Genomic DNA, 15,781 nt, shown 5'->3' with positions numbered 1-15,781 from the left:
TCAAAATATTAAAAATATTGTTACAGTTCTAAACAAACTAACTTTCTTGTATTTTCACTTGTATTTCAATGGGACGTTTATTTAGTGGTGTGAGTCCTTCGGAGACTCGTTTTTATAGGCTAGGACATGATTAACCCTAAAACTACTGGGCCATATTTTGTAACACGGACTACGAAGGGGGTGGGTTGTTGCAACCCCCCTAATTTTCAATTATAAACGTCATATACACTGTAAAAAGCGCTGACGTGTGACGCGTTTAGAAACTAAGTATGTGAGATGTGACGTGTATAGAAACTGAACACAGTGTTTATCTGGTAAACACATAAATAAAGATTGATATGCTAAACATGGTGTTTAAAATAGGTGACGTGTGACGCGTTTAGAAACTAAATATGTGACATGTGACCAAGAATGTGACGTCCAGTAGGGTTACCCCCTTTTAATTTCGATATTATTACAACAAAATCATTATATTCCCTTCTCAATTGATGAGGCCATGATAGAAACCTTTACGGTTCGAGCGACGCTTACATTCGCACTAAATAGGCAACGTTCGTTAAACTAACGCTTGCTTCGAACCTTTATCGAGGGGTCGGTTTGAGGTTTCATAGTCATCTATTACCTATATTATTTTTCACCCTGATGTGGCAGTGACGTCAACGCGATGAAGCAGCTGTTTCGCTCACGCATCTTTGAGCGCGCGTGTTTGTACACCAGCGCTTTGCCCGAACGCTAGAAATTTGAGGCTGCGCCTAATGAAATGCCACTGTACTGACGTCACTGCAACATCAGGGTGAAAATGGTATAGTCTATTGCAAAGCAGCCAAATGTGTCATAGGTTTGAATTCCTAGTAGAAAAACCGTCAATTTAGGGTCAAAAACTCTTACACATCCAAGTAGAGGTTTGTCGTTAACGTGATCGGTAGCCATTTCTAGAATATACTCCTACATGCTGTGGACAAACATGGTCAAATGTAAGTAAATAACTAAAATCGCTTAAATGTAATAATACCAACCAGCAACGGACATTGAGTCAAGACTACGTGGTAAGTTTGGTGTGAGTAAAGCTTTTCCTTGATTTTTATAGCATGTCCAAAATTAAACTTTTTATCACAATGCGATATATTACAAAACTCCATATTGAGAGGGTGTGGTTGTTTTAATTCTAGTTTAAAATCTTTTTATCACCTGCGGTCTGATACGGTTTCAGTCTAGTGAACTAATGTGGATACAAACAGAGGAAGAGGCTTACGCATCATACACCATGTACACGGGACAGGGGCGTAGCCAGCTTTCTTGGTCGGGGGGGGCAAAATACATTTTTGGGGCACAGACGAAAAAATTGCAGTTGCATCATACAATACATAGAGACTGTATGTCTTCGAGCTTCCCGAAAAGGGCCTTATTGGGATGATGTGCGCGAGTAGCGCGGAAAAAAATGGTATTTTACACTATTTTCGCCCATTATCCGGCTAAAAAAGGGCTTTATTGTTACAATGTGCGCGCGTAGCGCGGAAAATTTTTGTATTTTACACTATATTGGCCCTGAATTTTGCTAGAAAAGGGGCTCCTTGCCCTTTTCTTTTCCTTTGCCCTCCTGATTTTCTCTTTCATTTTTTGTCAGAGGGGCACTTTTTCTTTCATTTTTTGTGGGGGCACTCTGCCCCTTGCCCCCCGCTGGCTACATTACTGACACTGGAACAGGGAAACATTCAAACATTACAAACTAATGCACGAGATCAAATAAATGATGCTTAATCGTTATATCAATATACAGGGGAAAGAAGAATAACGCATCGCACACTAGCACATTTAAACATGAATTTACAAATGGAAACATAACATGTATAGGCAGATATACTATAGTAAAAACTCCGGACATACCTGCCTGTGCGGGGACTTGAACCCCAGACCTCTCGCTTGTCGGGATAGTTTTTAATGTGGATAGTTTTTTAGATAAAAATAGATACTGTTAAAAATATCGCTATTTTCGTAAATATGATTGTCTAATAAATTAAAATCGCGAGAAGTAATATCAAAAATTAGTAATTCTACATTCCAAACGGAAACCGCCTTTCAAAAACATAACTTTTTCGGGCATTCGCTGAAACCGAAATATGGAATTCCAGTCATCTGTAAAAAAATGCGTGAGCTTAAAATGGGTATGAACTTGAGACCCCACAATAATATTGTTAAATTGGTGTCAGAACTGTTATAATGATACAGCAGCTATCCCCATGAAAGTGGATTTCATTCTAACTGCGATACTTTTAACCTTTTTAAGCTATAAATAATTATTTTATCGGAAAACTGGGAACGGAATCGTCACGTTTAAGGACAAATCTCTTAACATCCATAATGCGATGTCGCAAACTCGTCAAGATAGTGTTTGACGTATACAGTCTTAAAAATACTATACATATAAACATCTCAAAAAAAAGTAACTAACCCCCTTGAATAATAGCCATTATTCAAAAAGAGGCTATTGTATTACCAACCTGTAAAATGCGTTGAAAGCGGAATTTATTTCTACGCATTTTGACACCTCATTTGATACGATAGCCCAGATAACAATAAAACACCGGTCAATTTAATGTAGTGAGGTCCAGATTTGAAAGTTGCACTTACATACAAATCTTTACAATACAAAAACACGCAGATATCATTACACAGATTTCCTTCCATTACACTGAATGCAAAATCAATAGAATTTACTGCAACTCTCAAATCTTGGGTTACATTTATTTAAATGTACGCAGTGACGTCAATATTTAGTCAATTGCTACAAATGAGGTGTCAAAATGTGCAGAAATAAATTCTGCTTCCAACGCATTTTACAGATTTGTAATACAATCACCCGTTTTTGAATAATGGTCATTATTTAAGGGGGGTTAGTTACTTGTTTTGAGATGTTTACAAGGTCTGCACTGTGCATGAGCATGATGAATATTCGTGTCTCTGTGTGGCTGTTTGAGTTGATTGCGCGCAGTAGGAATGCTTGGAAAATATAATTAACCCTAACGCCCTAGCTGCTTTTTGACGAGGAGGAAGGAAAGAAGGAAGGAAGTAAGAAGAAGAGAAAACATTTTTCTTGGGTGCGGTTTTGAACCACCGACCGCTCGGGTGCAAGACACGTGCACGGGCCTACCTTTCCACGGGGGTGTAGCTTGCCCGGCCAAGCTTTCCGCGACCATATGGCTGTTCGCATGTTGACGCAATAGCATCACGTGGGATACCTGGGATTATAGTCAATATAAATTATAACCAGTAACAACAGTATAACAGGTGTTGATTTAAGGTAAGTACGTGAAAGTAAGTATTCTGAGCAAATACAGTATAAATCATTGTCAGTTTATAAATTTAGCCGAATCTCTGCAAGCAAAGTTACACAATTTACATGGTCAAATTTTTTTGTTTTCTTAGGATATTGACAGTATTGTATTTCTGCCATTACTTTGCTGTCACATCCCAAGATCGAATAACATTAATACAGATAAGAGTCAATGAACTGAAAACTCGGCCGGCCATTGTGATGTAAAACAGCAGGACCAATGAGATGCCTTGTTACATACTAACCGTCGTTTTATCTTTTCAGTTTCTGTTTCCGTATCCGTTTTTGTAAGTCATTGTTATTCTGAAGTGGCATTCTCCCAGGTGTGACCAATCTTTTATTCTAGCCTTTTGTTAGTTACTGAAATTTGAAGCTCGTGAATTTCAGTTTTCGTTTTGGTAAGTTATATTGATTTTTTACATAAAACCTTGAGATGTGCGGTTGGGTGCTAATCTAGACAAAAGAAGAGTCTAAATTTTACGGTCCTAAATTCGCGGTAAATTGTACGGCTTCAATTGACTTGTGTTTGGTGTATATGCACTTACGCCTAGACGTAAGTGGCTCGTAAAAATTGTCTTGCATTGAAATATATACTAACCATGTTGCCAAGTTATAAGCAAAAGTCTTTCATATTGACGATGAAACGAGCGTCTGAACTAGTCAAATATCTCCCAATGAGGCGCGTACAAGTGGTGATTTGGTAATCATGTTTTATATTGAGTGCAATACAAAAGAATTGCACTGGAGCAAAGATAATGTATTCTATTCATTCGTACCAATGGCAAGCTAATCTGATAATTGGTTGGGCCTATATCAGACTCGGGTTTATTTTAAATGTTTATTTTTGCAGAGCTTATTTTCAGTCATGGATCATACTGATAAAATTCGCAAGGGAGGGGGAGGGGGAGAGATACTTGAGACTGAACAAGTGAGAGTGGGAGGGGTGAGGAAGAAAGAGAGGAGAGGGAGAGACGGAAAGACTAGAAGAGAAAGCTCGAGAGGAGAGAGTAGGGACCGGGGAGGGAGTGGGGAGCCTAATCGGGGGGGGGCAGGAGGAAGCAAAATAGGAGATAGACATTGATACGAGGGAAGGGCGACACTGTGGCCCTGCACAAGTGCATTGGGGCGCGACAGGCTCATAAGCGGACCTTTTGTGATTTAAGGGCTTATTTTCAAAGAAAAAAAAAAAAAAAAGTGGACATTATCATTCGGATTGGCATACATTTTGTCAAATTAATATAGATCAATTTAGCAATGCAAAGACGAGAGGGCGCTAGACCATTAAAAACATCGGTCTTGTCTCTCCCGCTTTTATTGACATAGGCATCTGCCTCTATTGAAATACGCTGATTGGTACAATGAAGTCAGATTACAGTAAACTTACTGAATCACTTGCGTTTTCGTATCTGAACAATAGACTTACGGAAACTGAAAAGATAAAAAGACCCTAAACAGAGGGTAATTGTGTCTGTTACATATCCTGGCTTCCATGTACTTTCATGACAATTTGATAACATGATGTACATGAGACAGCATTTTACCTCTTAACAGTATCTTTCTCACACATATAATTCACGCTTCAAGCAAACAAACAGGATATGCTAGGAACTAGTACTGAGTGTTTTGATCGGTCTGATTTATAAAACCACCAAAATTAAATAGAAACAATTCATATTGAGAACAATGACATAGTTTACTTATATAATATAGCTATAAATAAGTATCGTAGATGCATTTTCTTTATCTTTTTCTTTCTGAAAACGTGTACTCCAAATGCACGCTGACGACAAGCTTGGAGTGACTTTGCTGTTAATGTAAATGGATTAAATTTAAAATGTTTTTAAATGCTATTTTCATAGTATTCAAGACACGCACGTATATTCATGTTGAACAACGTAAACGCACTATGTAGGCTAAATTTGGACCAACTTTATATTAGTAAACAAACTTGAACCAACTTTAGTATAAACCTTTGTAGTAATTAAACGTTTACTGATCTTGCATAGTTGGGTAAACATGGCAAACGTTTTGGCAGTGTACTAAATATCAACGAAGAAGGAAGTTAATATGTTTTTGTCGAAGATCAATAACCTATTACATGTAATAGAAACAACACTAACAAAGAGCAGAAAAGGGTACGCTAGTTTTCCCACTTCCTTTAATATTTTGGTTAATTTAATTTTAATATTTCAACTTTTGTTTTCATTCAACATTTTGTTTGTCTTACATTTGTGATTTGTAGTCAAACAACAACAAACAACAAAAACAACAACAACAAAAACAGCAACAACAAAATGATACAATTATTAATATAATACATGTGTTTAAAGAGTTAAGGTTTTGTTGTTATATCAAAATATAAAAAATATCAATTTTTAATATCTTGCCACAAAATTGTGAATCGCAATTTTCAAAAAATCAAAATTGTTTGATATCAGAAGGACATTCCTCGTATTCAGAATGTCATTTGGTGTGTCTGATGTGCTCTCAGTCCCACAAAAATATTGTGCAAACGTTGCTATCCGATTCCTTAAGTAGAGCATTGTAGCATTAAATGTGCACATTTTGGCGCGCTTTGATTGCATTTGTCACAGTAAAGAACTTTTATATAGCAGCGGGCCAGCGGAATGGTTTGGAAACCCCCCTAGATCTGTAGCTCCGATACGCACCTGGCTTCATTAATAAACAAAATATAAAAATTGTACTCAATCATCGAAGCAACCATGGGTCAAAAACAAGGAAGTAGCTGCACAAAATGCAAATAAATACAACTCTACAATACACTCACTAGGATCCACAACATGTTCATCTATCAGGGCACAGTTCTTTAACCCCAATACATTTGTACAGTCATTGAATGACCTTAGAAATTTTGGTTTCAAAAACTCATACTCTGCAACTTGAGGTCAAATTTTGCACTATGAGTGTTTAATTGAGGTTATTAAACTATGCCACTGGGATTAGGCTTTTGTGGTCCATAGTGACTATAGGTAATCATATCATACTGCTTCACTGGTACACACCACACAAACGTGCATAATTTGCATGCACGGTATGTGGTTTGTCTTTATGCCGGATAAGTCAAGAATTTAAAGGCAACTTTATATACCAGGATCATGCCAGGATGAAGTCATCTGATGTCGGTGTATGGTGCCTACTGCTTTGGTCGACCATCATATTTCTTGTCCGATATGTTACATGTACAGGTATGTATTCAAACGATACATATGATAATGCTAAATAACCAAGTAAATTAGCAATGTTCAATTACAAAATAAAAGACAACTTTAGTGTTAAAGTGAACTACCTGTTTATGTTAGCAACGTTTATAATTATACAGGCTGTATAAAAATGATTGTTACCTTTGAAAACCTGCCTTTTTCATTGCAACATTGGATACTCGTGAAATGTCCAGAAAGTGTAGTTTATGACTTTTTATCTTCAAATTATATTTGGAGCTTATGTTGAATTTCAATGTGTCAGATCAGAAAACGGATGGGTACTAAATTACTAATCATTTTGATACAGCTTGTATTATATATTACATACAGCGGCTTCTTTAGTGTGCTATTACACAAGTCCAATCATGTAAGTGGACGTAACTTCCGTTGTCTTAGGAGCTTCTAGGATTCAAATTGTATCATATTTTGTATCATATTTCTCTGAATACAGATTTATCTGATGCCGAACTTATTAATCGAATATTCGATACCGTCGACGTCGGTATCATAATACTAAATACAGCTGTATCTGATGAAAAAAAAACCATATTAATCAAAATATACAATAGACCTTTTCAAATCGAAGTTTTTCGAAGTTTGTAATGGATAATCCCGTTTACAATTCCGGGTCATCGACGCAAACGCAACTATTACCCCGGTACGTCTGAACACAAATCTGCGTGAAAGACACGGTCAAGCGATGGGTATGGCTTGTGCAGATTGATATTCATATTGCGAAGACCACACGAAGATCAAATCAAATGTGCCGCAGACGACAAACATTTAAATTTTTCTTTCTGTTACTGTCACATTGTGAAGTGCCAAATAGTGGAAGTGTTAGTTCAGGGATAGTTCAATACCTTTGGAAAATATTTCTCTGTGATGACTCATGTTGAGTTTGGGTTGCTCCTTCATGTAATTATAAATACGCTGTATTTTCACACAAAAGGGTACGTGATTCCACTTGATTCATTCACGGTGCACCAATTTGACCCCCTAGCTTACTGAATAAATACTGCGGTTTTCCGATCTTGATTTGAAAAGGTCTATACCGGCGACTCAAATTGTATCATATTTCTCTGAATACTGGATTATCTGATGCCAAACTTATTGATCAAATATTCAATACCGGTGAATCAAATTATATCATATTTCCGTAAACACATGTTTATTTGATGCCAAACTTAGTAATCAAATATTCAACACCGGTGTCTCAAATTGTGTCATTATTTCCATAAATACAGGCCTGTTTATCTGATGCCGAACTTATTAACTAAATATTCAATGCCGGTGACTATACAGGGTTATCTAATTTCAAACTTATTAAACAAATATTCAATACCGATACCTCTAATTGTACCATATTTCCCTGAATACAGTTTTATTTAATGTTAAATATTCAACACCGATGACTCAAATTGTACCATATTTTCCTAAATACAGGTTTATCTGATGCCAAACTTATTAATCAAATATTCAATACCGATGCCTCTAATTGTATCATATTTCCCTGAATACAGTTTTATTTAATGTTAAATATTCAACACCGATGACTCAAATTGTACCATATTTTCCTAAATACAGGTTTATCTGATGCCAAACTTATTAATCAAATATTCAATACCGATACCTCTAATTGTATCATATTTCCCTGAATACAGTTTTATTTAATGTTAAATATTCAACACCGATGACTCAAATTGTACCATATTTTCCTAAATACAGGTTTATCTGATGCCAAACTTATTAATCAAATATTCAATACCGGCGAGGTTAGAGTAGAATATAATGGAGAGTGGTGTGCGGTATGTACAGGAATGGACTACACACGTGAAGCTCATGTCATCTGTCAACATCTTGGATATTTAGGTGGATGGACTCAATCTCACCAGAATAATGCGACACAAAATGTTGAAATTGCTTGTGCAGAAGGTAGGCGCTCAGATAAAATCTGGCTACTGTTTGTCAATGACTATTAAAATCAAGATGTGTAGTCAAAATAATAGTGATTGATGGGACCATTATTGTATGCAAGGAACGTTTGTAGAAACGAAATATTGTGAATGATATAGGCCTACTGTTTTAATTGATCGAAATAAAAAATTTCAAATATTTTGCTTTGGCATGAATATATTGAATACGATTAAAGTTTCAGTTACTTTATCATTGTGTGTATATTTTTTAATTCAAAACTATCCGATCTGGAAATACGTCTTTCTGGCAAATGTTTTTAGCGTTTTAATTAAATGTGAGTGTATATATCCCAATATTCACTGTTGTTCCTCAGATGTATTATTTCTCAAAAGATTTCATATTATGTTCTTTTCAAAAATGCAATTATTATCACAAACAACGACATACTTTTTTTTAAATTCACAAATGAGATCAATATCATGATTATGGAAAAACAATTGGAGTTCTGTAACATGTACCATAAACCAAGTCCATTATGTTTTTATTTCCACATTTATTCAGACATTTCAAATATTAAAAAATTCCTCATTACTTTTCAGTGAACACACCACTGGAGTCGTGTGATGTTTCATCGAAAGAAAGTGTCCCGGATTGTACTAAAACACTAGGAGTACAATGTTACAGTAAGCTACCAATATGTTAAAAAAACATATACATTCTTTGGTATTTTATGGCATTTCCTGTGTGTTCTTGGCGGTATTTACCAATATATTGGTATTTCCGACCGTAAAATTATTCCACACACAAAATATACAGTAAGCAAAATAATTAAGATACCACTTATGTTCACCCTCTGTATATCCTAACCAAAGACAGATCTGTCATAATTGGAACAGCCAGCTATTAGCTGCATCTTTTAGCTCGAATTTAAGCCATCATTTGTTGAAAGCGTTTAATAAATAAAGACACGATGATCCAAAACCCCAAGGAAGATGCAAATTCAAAAGTCACAGCTTGCTCCATTGCATGCCCTATTGATTTGTACACAAAGCGTTCTCGAACAAAAGAACTTAAGCCGTGCTTCCATTGATTAGCATGATACATCTAGCGTCGTGCTTTGACTGATTAGAACACAAAAGAGCAACTTTTGATTTCGTTTATCCTTAGATGTTAGATCACCGTTTCATTATTTTTAAAACGATTTCAAGAAATGAGGTCTTAAGGCGATATAATACCCTGATTTTCATCAGTACCCATCTTCTTTTTTTTTTTTTGCAAATTTATGAACTATATAAATATGTTCATCATTTTATGTCCTGAACTTATAAAATATCTCTACATACAAAGTGGTTTTAAACCATTTTAGAAAATCATTTTAGCCCTATATATTTTTTGTTTACTGTATCCTGGTAACTGAGATGTGTGTTTCATAACAAACCATAATTTATTCTATTGAACATGTCCAAGTAGAATACATGAATAGAATACATTAAATCCTTTGTTATACTATCTATAGAAATGTACTCACTGATTATAACACTGAATAAATTAAATAGGCCTAATCTCTTCCACATAGACAATTTAATACTACACCATGTATGTATCTTCTATAATCTGTTGTTAGGAAAAGAGATTAAAAAAGGCTATAAGGTCATCAAAGGTCAGGTTATAGGTCAATTGGTTCAGGCATCAATTTGGAATACATGTGATAGTCTGTGATATCATACATGTCATGATGAGGCATCAATTTTGATATTGTGTCTGTTACTGGATATATAATGGAAATGTGTGAGGTGGATATACTAAAATACCTTGGGATGTAAATGGTGAGTACAATTTAGATTGTCTAGTTGAGATGGATTGGGCAAATAAATATAAAATAGTTACCAAAATCACAAAAATGAGGCTTACGGTAAACTACCTAATATGGTGGTATAGGTGACAAAAAATACAATCTTTTTCAACATTGCTGTAGTGTGGTTGTGGTAACCTGTTACCTGTGGCTTAATTAAGTTTCAGTGACATAGTGTCGCAAGTTCAAAATACAAAATATAGCTCGACATTGAAAATAGAAGCATTTTAACCGGTTCGTTTTTGATAGTTGTGGAGCACCAAGTTCATGAAGTCATAAAAGAAATCAGGGACCACTTATTCCCATTTTACATATCAACATTATTTCCCTAATGTGTTAGCAACACATATCCAAAATTTTAACGAAATCCGTTGATAGTAAGCTTTCCAAAATGAAGTGAATTTAAATCATCAGGGATGTACCTCCTTTTGGCTTCTATCTTCAAAAGCATGTAAGCTACATTGATACCGATGCCACCAATAAAACGAGAAGATTTGCCCCTTCATTTTGCATACCACTTTGTCCAATATTTTTTTGGAATTTCTTCACAAAATGCAAAAAAATGCACACAAAAAAAATCAATGGGTGTAGTACCCCCTTAAATCAGAGCTAATGTGTACAGGTCAGGTATTGGCTGCTTGTTTTTATTTTGACATATTTGTGTTTAGGATGTACAGAATTGAATATAATTGGTACCTAAATTCTTTTGTTTACTGTATTGCCAGCATTGCAGGCACTAATCAATGCAATTAAATTATGAAACATGATCTTCATTCGTGCCGTTGTCCTGTTCTGTTTGACACTCATGGTAATGCTAGTTTTTGAGAATGTAATGATTAATTAAATGAATGGAAACAGGAAATTAGTGTATGAAAACATGTCAAAGTACATGTTCATGGACGAAACCTAGACCCATTCAGTGACCTCAGCGCAGGTGTAAAAAAATAAAATTGTTTATAAATTGCTTAAAAGTGAAGGATAAGTCATTCAAATTGTCATTTGATATTTTTTAAATGAAAAATATGGCCAAAGAAAAGAAAAAGAAAAAGAAAAAGAAACAAAGAAAACATCAGTATTGACGAAGTTGAAGCCCCATTCAAATACATGTAACTAATAATCTATAAACAATATGTAAATTACAGATCCATGTAAATGCATTTTTTTTGGTCTTAATAACACGGCTTTTGGCTGAACCACTAGTAGGCAATGTTAGCACATCTATGACAATGACAAAGGTACCAAAATCTGAATTTTAATGATCTTTATGATAGTCCGGATGAGAAAATAACTGAATGGGCCTTTAATACAGTTGCTTGAAGTAAACATGCTATTAAAAAAAATATCTACGATTCTGAGCGAATGGATGACACAATAGTAGCGTGACGGACAGGATATCATTTACCACCGTTGTGACAACTTACACAGAAGCTACCTGTTTATTTGAATATAAGCCACATTTTGAATACAACAACTGCAGATGTTATTTAAAAAAACATGTCAAAATAAGTCAACAATAACACAGAAATAGATTACATTCTATTTGAAAGTGAGACAGGCAGGATGGCTGTTTTGAGACAGGCAGGATGCTCATGTTGTGGACAGCAACAAATTTACTGACATAAATATTAAATTAACAAACTGTTTTAAAAGATAATTTTTTTAAACAATTAACAGATAAATCTTCTTTCTGTTAATTTGCATCTATTAAAGGCCCATTCAGTGATTTGCTCATCCGGACGATCATAAGAATCATCAAAATTCAGATTTTAGAACATTTGTCATTGTCATAGATGTGCTAACAGTTTGCTAGTAACAAAATAAGGCATTTACTCACTTATGAATCTGTAATTTACATACTGACAGTATATAAATTAGCTACATGTGTTTGACCGGGTCTTCAAATTTGTTGATACTGCTGTTTTCTTCGTGTTTGCCAAATATTTCATTTCAAAAATACCAAATGACAATATGAAGGACTTATCCTTCACTTTTAAGCAATATATAAACAATTTTAATTTTTTACACTTGCGCTGGGATCACTGAATTTTTCTATAAATGTTGCATGTTTTCGACACAAATCTTGTTTTTAAAGAAATACGAAGTCAAGCAATTATGTTACTGTGCGACCACTCAAATGAAAAAATCTTTTCTTCTCTTTCTTTTCGTTCCATGTTATTGTCGTATATGTATATATTACCAAAATATCATCTATTTTCCAATTTCTATAAAATGGGACGTTAATGTGGAATAAGGCACATGTAAATAAGTTTACCATGTAGGCATATATGTACATATTCTACATGAATTGGACTCTAAGGTTTTATCAGCTCGTAATCGGCGGGTCTTATAACATCGCGGATTAATATCAATATATTTTATTTGAAGAATTATCTTGTGACATCTCGCCAGAAGTATTATTATCAATTCAAGTCCTGAACTCTGTCAACATTCTTCAACACGCAATATAAAGACTGGGCATATCAACTATATCACTCTTAACGTAGATCTACTTTACGGCGTAGTGATAAAACATAATAATTCCCGCCGATTACGAGCTGATCAAAGTATATTATTCCAAGATGTATTCCATCACTCCGCACTAGGATCCACAACACCCTCATCTATCAGGACACAGTTCTTTAACCCCAATACATTTACACATTCATTGAATGACCTTTGAAAATTTGGGTACAAAAACTCATACTCTGCAACTTGAGGTCAAATTTTGTACTATGATTGTTTAATTGAGGTTATTTAACTATGCCATTGGGATGAGGCCATTGTGGTTCATAGTGCCGATTCCTTACCATAGATTACAGCGCAGTTTACCTGGTTGATAACCCACCCGAGCGTCCAAACATTGGCAGACTTCAAATCCAGTACGATGATATCATGACTGATGTATGCTTTATGGGACAAGGCGATGATCTACCATGGGATGATTCTAAACTTAATAATATAAATTTGAAGGTTAGCATAGTACTTTGTTTACAGAGTTATACAGATGGAGTCCTACAATGTTGAGTGCACAACACTAATATACTGCTCCAAAAAGTATCCTTACACCAGAGAAGATGAGAATCATCTTCTCTGCTTACACTTATCACAATTTCAAAACTGAACCATATTGAGGTGAATTTTTTTTTAAATAGATGCACTATCGAATCCAACACATTATGACACCTCATTGAATCCAATGTGACTTCAAGAAGCAAAGTTACAAGCAATTGATCAGACGAAGGTCCAGTTTTAAAAGTGACAAACTGGCCTATTAAAATTCCACGAACTAGACATCTGGTTTGAGAGTGGTAAATAATGGCTAATTTGTGCGTGCCTTTAATTAAAACAAAAGGAACAAAAGAAAAAAAAACTGAAACAAAAGAGCTGACAAATAAAACGGAACTTATGAAAAGTACAGAGAAGTAAAAACTGAAATAAATACTGCTTTAAATAAAGCTTCATTGAAGAAACTGTGTTGTTTCTTTATTGCGCTTGTTGGAATCTTTTTCCGCCAGGTATAGGCCACTTTGTCACTTTTAAAACGGGACCTTCGTCTATTCAATTGCTTGTAACTTAGTTTAATTCTTGAGGTCACATTGGATTCAATGTGGTGTCATAATGTGCAGGATTTGACAGTGCATCTATTACAAATTTACCCCAATATGGTTCAGTTTTGAAATTTTGATTATTTTTCCAAGTGTAAGGATACTTTTGTGGCGCACTATACATTCCCCTATAGGTTACAAGATACGTTACTCTGTAGAATGTCAGATATTCAAATACAATTTTATCACAAAGCAAAGTTGTTTCAAATAATTATACATCATAAAAAAGGTGTTTGATGAAGGGTCAAATCTTGAAATACAACCCGTGTAATGGAATAGCCCGGACCTGAAACTGTATTATTATTAGGGACTGATCGTTATTTACGGCAGGGGGGGGGGGGGGAATGGGTGTTTTGGCAAAATATCGACAAAAATTTCGCGTTCCCCCCTCGCGTCCGCTCAAAATTTTCGCATTCCCCCTTGTTTTCCCATTTTTCTCCATTTAAAATTTAACAATCCCCCTCCTGGTTCAACTAAAAATTTCAGGTTCCCCCCTCAAGACCACAAATTTTTTTCGTGTTCCCCCCAAAATTTCCCCATTCCCCCCCCCCCCGCCATAAATAACGATCGCTCCCTTATTGAGCAAAATCGTATCTCGAAAAAACCTCAAAATTTTCCCAAATATGACAATGAAAATAGTTTTAATAGTCCTGGTATAAGCCCTTATTTATGACTTGATAACAAATTTGGTATGGCTTCTTTATGGGAATTTTCTTGCACCGATTTGATTAATATAATATTTATATCAGTAACACACACAAAAAACACATTACTTTTATTACCTAGCTGGGGGGTTTTCAACCCCCCCGAGCTAGGTACTGTTTTGCTATCCGATTCTTCTTTCTTTCTTCTTACCTAGCTGGGGGGTTTACACCCCCCCAGCTAGGTATTCTAATGCTATCCGGTTCTGCTTTCTTCTGGCAGCAAAAACTAGGTAATTTCAAAATGCTTCTCCTCCTACATGTTACACCCTACAATTACGTAACTTGCACATATGTATCGCCTATATCCAGTGCCCATATGGTTCAAACAGAATTGGGATCAAAGGTCATTAAAGGGGCATTTTCGGTATATAACCAAATATCTTCAAAATGCTTCTTCTGCCACATATTACATAGCACAATGACGTCACTTACACATGTGCATCGGCTTTACCCAGTGCCAATACCTTGCACACGGAATTGGGGTCAAAGGTCATTAAGGGGGTAAAATCTTACAATTGCATTATCTGGACATCTGTAAGGAGTATGGGGCTCAAACTCGATACAATAAATCTCATGACCAGGGGAACATTTTGCGGGGGTCAGGTCAAAGGTCATGCAGAGGTCAAATTTTAGAAACGTATTTCCTGGACATCTGTAAGGGGTACGGGGCTCAAACCTGGTGACAACAAACTTAATGATCAGGGGAACATGTTGGAACACTTTCAGGGGTCAGGTCAAAGGTTATCTGGGGTCAAATCTTTATAACTTCATTTTCTGGATATCTGCAAGGGGTATGGGGCTCAAACTCGGTGACAACAAATCTCATGACCAGGGGAACATTTTGCAGGGGTCAGGTCAAAGGTCATGTAGAGGTCAAATTTTCTAAATGCATTTTCTGGACATCTGTTAGGGGTACGGGGCTCAAACTCCACAACAACAAAATTACTGACCTGGGGAACATTTTGGAACACTGTGCGAGGGTCATGTCAAAGGTCATCTGGGGTCAAATCGTAGAATTTCATTTTCTGGATATCTGTAAGAGGTACGGGGCTCAAACATGGTGACAACAAACCTCAAGACCAGGGGAACATTATGGAACATCATGCATAGGTCAGGTCAAAGGTCATCTGGGGTCAAATCTTAGAATTGAATTT

The 15,781-nt window shown here is 35.7% G+C and overlaps 1 protein-coding gene across 1 annotated transcript; it reads left to right on the top strand.

The window, feature by feature from the left end:
• The first annotated feature begins 6,244 nt into the window (after positions 1-6,244).
• LOC140138949 (galectin-3-binding protein-like) lies at positions 6,245-13,342 on the top strand. The gene is made up of 4 exons (XM_072160729.1): positions 6,245-6,537; positions 8,278-8,484; positions 9,066-9,149; positions 13,131-13,342. The coding sequence occupies exons 1-4, from the start codon at positions 6,456-6,458 to the stop codon at positions 13,340-13,342; spliced, it is 585 nt and encodes a 194-aa protein (XP_072016830.1). The 5' UTR covers positions 6,245-6,455.
• The last annotated feature ends 2,439 nt before the right edge of the window (positions 13,343-15,781 follow it).

This window comes from Amphiura filiformis, chromosome 18, assembly GCF_039555335.1.
Source record: "Amphiura filiformis chromosome 18, Afil_fr2py, whole genome shotgun sequence".
NCBI classification, from domain to species: Eukaryota; Metazoa; Echinodermata; class Ophiuroidea; order Amphilepidida; family Amphiuridae; genus Amphiura; species Amphiura filiformis.
This window is presented reverse-complemented; position numbering and strand designations above follow the sequence as displayed.